The 8,226-nt window shown below is 37.7% G+C and overlaps 2 protein-coding genes across 2 annotated transcripts; both read right to left on the bottom strand.

Moving 5' to 3' along the window:
• Positions 1–2,205: 2,205 nt before the first annotated feature.
• LOC115998124 lies at positions 2,206–5,710 on the bottom strand. Its single transcript, XM_031237604.1, has 7 exons — positions 5,461–5,710; positions 5,323–5,363; positions 4,722–4,779; positions 4,465–4,558; positions 4,024–4,108; positions 3,886–3,951; positions 2,206–2,569 (listed from the first exon to the last, which is right to left on the bottom strand). Exons 1-7 carry the CDS (start codon positions 5,558–5,560, stop codon positions 2,465–2,467), a joined length of 549 nt encoding a protein of 182 aa, XP_031093464.1. The 5' UTR covers positions 5,561–5,710; the 3' UTR covers positions 2,206–2,464.
• A 67-nt stretch (positions 5,711–5,777) lies between these two features.
• On the bottom strand, positions 5,778–7,431 carry LOC115998123 (pentatricopeptide repeat-containing protein At5g56310-like). Its single transcript, XM_031237603.1, has one exon. The coding sequence runs from the start codon at positions 7,409–7,411 to the stop codon at positions 5,972–5,974; it is 1,440 nt and encodes a 479-aa protein (XP_031093463.1). The 5' UTR covers positions 7,412–7,431; the 3' UTR covers positions 5,778–5,971.
• Positions 7,432–8,226: the final 795 nt, after the last annotated feature.

Below are 8,226 nucleotides of genomic sequence, written 5' to 3'. Positions count from 1 at the left end.
CAACTTTCGAAAATTCTACCCACACGAACAGATCCAATTTTAATCATTGATCCGGCAAAAAATGTGAAATCGGAAGCAAAAAGAAAGTACCTTTGCGGTCGGGCTTGTGGCACCTCTTGACGAGACGGACGCTATCCTTGGCGAAGTCCCTCAATGGATCAAAAACTGCGTCCAAAGCATCCATACTTTCACAACTCTCTGCAGCTTCAGCAATGGGAATTGGATTGAGTATCTGAATTTGACCCGGCACCAAATTATTATTCTGATGGACAGTGTTACCCTTCCCCTACTAAGCCACTATGGGTTTTGCAGTTGGGCCGAATTTTATTTTTATTTTTATTTTTTTTAAACCCTCACCATTATTAGATTACTTTCATATTTTATGCACACCTTTTCTATTTTGGCATATTGTTATTTTGACACATTTTCAATTCAAAATCATACCTTTTTCTCCCAAAACATCAAGAGGTTCAATTTGCATGCGTTTAACCTATAAATATGACATGCCTCCACTATTTTTTTTTTATCGATGATTTGGTCAAAAATGACTAAATGTGACAAAATAAAGTAATCTACCTAATGTGCCAAAAATAATAATACTTAAAAATTAAATATAAAAATAATATAATAGTTGTGAATCCAAAAGGTGGAAATAAATTATTGGAAAAATGGTTTTTTAGCCCATCAAATGTGTTATAATGGTAAACTCAATGACTTAATTATAAGGGAATTAATTTCAGCAATGGTCCTCCGACTATGTTAATTTTTCAAAATTAGTCATCGTCTTTTAATTTGGACGAAAAAGATACTTGACTTTTGAAATTGTTCCAGCAATGGTCCTTTATGTCCCGTTAGTGAGGCGTTATATGTAGGGGTAAATTAATCTTTTCATTATGTGGTCTTATTCTTCTTCTTCAGCTTTCCCCAGTGGTAAATTACTAAACCCCAACAGCTTTCCCCAGCAGCAAATTTATTCAAATAAGTTCACAAATCACAAATCAACAACCAAAATGTATGAATTAATTTCTATGAAACATTGAAATCGGCATGCAGTGGAGACGTGTGACGGCTGCAGCGGCGTGATTGGTAGACGAGCAAATTCTCAGTAGGAGTTGGAGACGTGTTGCACTGCTGCGTGCAACGGTGGTGGCGTGAAGTCTGTAGCTAACGAGTGTGCGACGGCAGTGGCGTGAGATCTGGAGTGTGACGGCGGTGGCGTGAGATCTGGAGTGCGACAGCAGTGGCGTGAGATCTGGCGTGCGACATGCGTGGAGACGAGGCACTAAGTAGACTAGCAGAGTCTAAAGGAGGAGAGGAGGCTGCTTTTGAGGGAGTATCTCCTTTTCCAGCTTCCCTGCCCAATTGTTAAGTTTCTGGGTATTTGTTTCTGAGACTCTTGATGTGGGTTTCATTTTCTGAGTTTGGATTGGCTAGATTTAGTATCAATTTTTGTTTGATTTTTTCGGTTTAAAGTACATTAATTTAGTGTCATCTATGAGTTTTGATTATGGGCTTTTGTGCTCTAATTTGTTGAACAGGAAGGACAAGAAGACACATCGCTAAGGAAATTACACTTGTACCCCTTTACTTAACGACTGTCTAACACCATTTTGTGCTCTAATTTGTTGAACAGGAAGGACAAGAAGACACATCGCTAAGGAAATTACACTTGTACCCCTTTACTTAACGACTGTCTAACACCATGTTCACAGAAGGACCATTGCCGGAACAAATTTAATAGTCGAGTGTCTTTTTCGTCCAAATTAAAAAAGGATGGCCAATTTTGAAAAATCAACATAGTCAGGAAACCATTGCTGAAATTAACTCATTATAAGGGGAATTGATGATAGTTTTGGTCTCTCAATTATGTTGTAATTATCAAATTGGTCATCTACTATCAATTTTGACCAAACAAATTCTCAATTTGGTCACCTTTTGGACTAGCAACCATTTAACGGTCACTGGTATTTGACATGGATGGCCAGAATTTGGTCAAACATAAGTCAAAATTGATCGGAACCCTAGTTAACCTGCAATTATAAGTCACTAACAAGTTTTGGGTTTCATTGCTCCAAAATACATATTTGTGGGTTTAATTGCAACTTTTAAAAGTTTAAGGGCCCAATTGACTTCTTGGGTACAGTTTAATGGCTTACTTGACCATTTTCCCCATTTTCCCTAAATAGTTTAGGTGAAAAAGCAATGTAAACATACAATTCAAGGAAACAATGTCATTTTCCCTTAATAATTGTCACCTAGAACATCATGGAGCAATGGTAGAAACACACTAATAATTACTCCGTAAATATTGACCCATGAACTCCCTAAAGCAAATATATCTAAAATGCAACTCTTTTTGTGCAATATTAAGTTATTAACACTTATCCAAAGGCCCCAGTATACAGCTCAATGATCTCGTTACAACTTACAATAGACAGCAGCACTTTCAGCTGAGCTATCTAGGCTAGAACAGAGGTGCCACTTTGCTTGAAACAACAACCTGCATCTCTTCCATTGACAGTACTGAAGCCTCACTGTCAAAATTGGCCATCTCCATCTTCAGGCGAACCTGCAAAACATGTTAATTACATGCTGGCAGTCCTGGCACAACAGAACTCGGCAGGAAATTTCAAGGTGGGACATTCAAGATGATTATGCTCAATTAGAAGGGCAATCAAAAGCATAGCACACAGGAAAAAGATGATTCAATATGTGCATGTTTCAGTTTTTGGCGGCTTTTGATCAGTGTTGAGAAAATGATCCTCCTCGGAAGGCTTTTTTTAAAAGACTTGATAATTACAAACTATTTAATACTTTAATACTTAATACTAAAAGAGAAAATATCATTTTTAGTCTCTCAACTATAATACATGTATCAATTTTGGTCCTTGACTATTAAAAATTTCAAATTAGGTCCATGACTATTCAATTTGTATCACTTTTGGTCCTTGACTATTAACATTTTCAAATTAGGTGCATAACTATTCATTTTGTATCACATTTGGTCCTGCCGTTAAATTTTCCGGCCAAATTTCCGGCGAAGTCATCGGAGGTGACCGGTGTTTTCTATTTTTTTAATTATTTTTTATTTTTAAGTTTTTTTTTTTATTTAAAAGTTACGGAGTATTAAAATAATTTTTAAAAAAAAATTAAATAAATTAGTCAGTCACCGGTGACTTCGCCGGAAATTTGGCCGGAAAATTTAACGGCAGGACCAAATGTGATACAAAATGAATAGTAATGCACCTAATTGAATATGTTAATAGTCAAGGACCAAATGTGATACAAATTGAATAGTCATGCACCTAATTTGAAATTTTTAATAGTTTTTAATAGTCAACAACCAAAATTGATCCGTATATTATAGTTGAGGGACTAAAAATGAAATTTGATGATACTAAAATGTTAAATATTAACCTTAAAAAAATCTAAAATTGTAAATTGTATAAAAATTTAAAAAATCAAAGCACAAGTCCACATTGCCATAACATCCTAGCGATTTGGGCGATTTAGGGTTATTTTTGCTAAAAACGACGTCTTTTTGAGCGAAATAACTCATTAAAAAAAAAAAAAAGGAGAGAGAGAGACAACGGAACACTGCCTAATCAGCCGCCTAGAACACCGATTCGGGTGATGTTAGGTGGCCGGCCAATGCCTAGGTGCGATTTTTGTAACACTACTTTTGATTTATGACCAAAAAAAGATCAGACCTATTTGCGAACTCAAATGCAAGTTCTTCCAACCTTTTTGAAGCCACAAGGAGAAGTTACTCATAGTGTCATAGTGATGCTTCAAGGGTTCTTCCCCAACCCCCAAATCAAAAGTGAAAAAAATAAAAAGTGCAAAATAATATGAAAAATAAACACACTAAAGTGATTTGCACACCTTGTCAATGATGGCAGATTGATCATCCAAGTGAAAGTTGCGCATATACTTCAGCATCTCTAATTGCTGTCATAAAAATTTGATTCAGTCTTATCACACTGTGTACCGTTCAAGTCTCAACTAAAAACAAAACTTTACCTGCTCTTGTAAATTGTGTTGCATATGCATTTTTTCAGCAAATCCGTTTGGACCAAGCTCTGCTTCCTCACAAGCCATCTCTTCTCTTTTTGTCCCAAAAAAAGGAAATAAATAAGTACTACTACTCCGTACTATTTAGTTGAATGTGCTTCATACAACTTTAAATTTTCTCAAATTATTATCTGTTTATCATTTTGAGTCACAACTACAGACCAAAAGGTAGCTAAGGAGGATTAGTAGGAAGAAGAGCATAGTCAAAACAGAATGACTGAGGGATATAGTGAAAAATATAGGGTTTAGGAGAAGGTTGTTGACCAAATGAAAAGAAATAACAGCACATTATTCAAGCAATAAGGCATGGAGCTTCTACTTTTCCTTTTACTTGAAAATTAACATAATTAGATTTACAACACTAAAAGGATAGTGGTAGATGGATCTTACTTTGCAACAAAACCATAAAAGCGAATCATCAAATCCTGATCATTTTCATACACCATGTTTACTTTTCCCAAGCAAGCAAGACCAAATCTTGGATCTGAAACAAAGACATTAAGAATTCTCCAAAAAAATAATAGGCAACAACTTGAGACTCTGTATGGGATTACTGCACCATCAGGGAGTAATAATATCAACTCTCGAGTTTTTTTTTTCCCTGCAAAAGAAAGGGGGAAAATGAAAAAATTCATTTGAGAACTTACCAATTCCCATCTCCAAAAATATCTCCTCTTGGATTGCAGTTGTAACAGCAACAGCTTCCTATATAATCAGCAGCAAAACTTTGAACCAGACACTCACCAATAAAATTTACAAATCTGTTGCTAAATCCGCAAGAAGTACAGTGAAATGCACTTTCAACATAGTATATAGCAGTTTTGTCAGACAAGCAACTCTATTTGCGAAGCATGCCTATCATGATTAAAATGGATTCATTCCATAGTGCATCTAATTTCCAGATCTTCCAATGCACTTCTAGTTTCCAATCACAATTTTAATGCACAATTTGACATAGCAATCTAGCAAACCTTTGATCCAATGTGCATATAGAGCTCAAACCAGCTTTCAGAGGTACAAAATCAAATAGCTTGCAAGCATCCTTCACTTCAAGCAAAAGTTGCAAACCGAATTAAAAACTAGCAGATTATTCCCTAAACATCCATTTCCAGAGGCAGTCACACTAATTCCACCATACACTCTGACTAAACAAACACCATACAAGCTTTAAACAATAATTCCCAAAACAGACTCGTATACCACCCCAGAAAGCTGAACAGGTTCGTAAATGCAGAAAGTAAAGCGAACCTGTTTGTCCTTCACAGCATCCGCAATCTTTTGCTTCACGTCTGCGCATCATCCGGAAGAAATACAACACTCATAACTCATTAATCGATAAATGAAAAGAAGATAAATGCAGAGACAAAGAAAGCAAAGAACACTAACCAGACTGTGAGGTAAGGAAAGCGAATCGATCAAAAAGGCGGAGCAGTTGGTCCTTGGATAGCATTCCCGATTTGTGGTACTCCCAACCTATGGCTGACATCTTTCCAGATTCTACGTATGGATCTCCGCTTCAACGTCGTTTCAAATTCAAATCAAGACAACGGTACCGTACCGATTACCAGAAACTCGGAAAGCCTCCTCCGTCTTTACTCTTTAGTCATCTTTCATGTAAACGAAAAATGAAACGACTGCGTTTCACGCAAACCAATCTCCGGATATATACCTCGTGGCCATCCGTGGGCCACTAATATTTTGAATTTTCATTTTATAACAGATAGTGATTCCGGTGAAAAATAAGGTTTAATTTCATCGAGCACAATATTGTACCATTGATAACATAATGTTGTGCCTTCTAGAGGGACTAATTGCACAATTGAGTATATTCTAAGGTTCTATTGGACCCTTATCTAAAAAAAAATGTTGTTCTTTGGCAAAATTTATTAAGCAACGCTTATCTATTTACATAGCTCCACCCAGGTGTTTTCTTTAGACTCCCTTGTTTCATTTCCTTCCTTAGTTGCAACACATCCTCCCATCTTCCTAACTCTGCATACACATTGGACAAACCAACATAAACTCCATGATTGTTGGGATCCAAAACAAGGATCTCTTTCACCACTCGTTCTGCTATATCTATATTCCCTTGGCTCTGACACGATCTCAACAGGGATCCCCATATAGCCACATCCGCCTTCCAAACCATTCCTCTTATTAGCTGCTCTGCTTCTAATAGCTTCCCACATCGCCCCAGAAGGTCCACCATGCAGCCATAGTGCTCTATCTTGGGCTCTATGCCATACAAGTCTTTCATGGAGTCGAAAACTTGGCGACCATAGTCTAGGAATCCCGCATGGGAGCAGGCAGATAAAACCCCTAACAATGTAACATCATTTGGCTTCACATTTCCTTCCAATTCCCCTAGCTTGTTGAACAGGTGAATTGCTTCTTTTGCATGCCCATGAGCTGCTAGCCCACCAATTATCGCGTTCCAAGTTGCAGTGTTCTTCTCCTTCATGCTGCTGAAGCACTTTGTTGCTTCCAGTATTGCTCCGTTCTTTGCATACATGTTTACCAGTGCTGTTCCTAGGATCACTCCCATTCCTATCTCTTTCTCCTCTATGTATAGATGAATCTGTTGCCCTAATTCTAAACAGCTGGCTTGTGCACAAGCTGATAGCACAGAGGCTAGAGTGGCCGAATTTGGCTCCACCCCATCTGCAATCATTCGTTCGAACAGTTTAATTGCTTCGTCCGGACTGTCATTCTGAGCATACCCGCACACCATTGTCGTCCATATCGTTAAGTTTCTCTCAGGAAATTCGTCGAACAGTTTACGGGCATTGTTCATGGCAGCGGAAACAGAGAACGCCCTCATCAATCCATTGACCACGTGTAAATCTAAATCCAGCCCGAACTTGAAAACATGGGTGTGGACTTGTTGAATAACGTCAAATCGCTTTAAGGTGGAGCAAGCTTTGAGTAAAAAAGGGAACGTATGTTTACCAGGAACAACGCAGAGCCTACGCATCTTCACGTAGAGAAACAAGGCTTCTTGTGGCTTTGAGCTACTCGCTTGGGCTCTAATTAGGGTGTTCCACATGAATGTGTTGGGCTGCCGGATGCTACCGAAAAGTTCCAACGCGTAAGTAAGGTCGCCGGCGAGAGAAAGAGCGGCAAAGGAGAATATGCGGCTGGCGGCGTAGTTGTCGTGGATACGGCCGGTGATGATCATTTGGGCGTGGATTTGCTTGAGTTGGTCCATTGAGGTGCAATGGTCCGCAAGGAGAGAGAGGCGAGGAGGCTTCGCCGGCGGGAGAGGAGAAGAGACCTCGGTACGGAAGCTAACGAGACGTCGGAAATTCCCCGGGAGAGGTGATTTTGGCGGGAGCATTTAGCAATGCAATGGCTGCTCCGGTCTAAAAGTATTCCCGCAGCTCTAAGAGGCTGTGTTGCTCAAAATTGTATTAACAGTTAAGGGATACTGGATTATATTAGTCATTTTTTTAAAATACTGAAAATGTAATATCAATCATAAAAATTAAACCAAATGCTAAGTAGAAAATTTAGAGAAAAAAAATTGAGAATAACCAAACTTAGTAACTAACCGGGAAAATAAATCGATCTCTGAATCAATTACCACTACTAGATTTATAGTTCAATTCGTCAACCAAATTAAGGGTTCGATTCTTTTTTCAATATGATAACTTCGTATGGCGTTGATAACTTCGTATGGCGTTCAAAGTAAATTACATTAAGCCTGAAAGAACTACGAAATCCCTAATTTAGGAACCAAATAAATAATCTTATAAGACAATTAAATTGTCTATTTATTAATCATTCAGAGTATGGTATTAATAGACATGATGTTTAATCTAAAAATTCTCTCAAATAAGCTAATCAATTTGTGTCAAAGTTGGCCACCCAATAACACAATGGGGTGTTTGGAAAATGACTTTTCAGCTAAAGTCGGACTTGTTTGACCAACTTTAAATGTTTGACTGGTCAAACAACTAATATAAGTGTTGGCAAAAAATTTTGTGAGGCCGTCTCATCGTGAGACTAGTCGGGTCGGTTTAAGATGAAAATGTAATACTTATACGCACAAATGTCATACTTATATGCTCAAATGTAATACTAATCAGGAATAATCTTTTTGTTACTTATAAGGGTAAATGTAATACTTTTAAGGAAAAATAGAATACTTTT

Source organism: Ipomoea triloba, chromosome 12, assembly GCF_003576645.1.
Source record: "Ipomoea triloba cultivar NCNSP0323 chromosome 12, ASM357664v1".
NCBI lineage: Eukaryota > Viridiplantae > Streptophyta > Magnoliopsida > Solanales > Convolvulaceae > Ipomoea > Ipomoea triloba.
The sequence above is the reverse complement of the archived record's forward strand: the minus strand, read 5'-3'. Positions and strand labels throughout refer to the sequence as shown.

Coding starts and splice junctions, on each gene's coding strand:
- LOC115998124 (XM_031237604.1), bottom strand. CDS start 5,560: ATGTCAGCCATAGGTTGGGAGTACCACAAATCGGGAATGCTATCCAAG. Junction 5,364..5,460: donor TTTCCTTACCTCACAGTCTG/GTTAGTGTTCTT, acceptor GATGATGCGCAG/ACGTGAAGCAAAAGATTGCG. Junction 3,952..4,023: donor AACACAATTTACAAGAGCAG/GTAAAGTTTTGT, acceptor TTTTTATGACAG/CAATTAGAGATGCTGAAGTA.
- LOC115998123 (XM_031237603.1), bottom strand. CDS start 7,411: ATGCTCCCGCCAAAATCACCTCTCCCGGGGAATTTCCGACGTCTCGTT.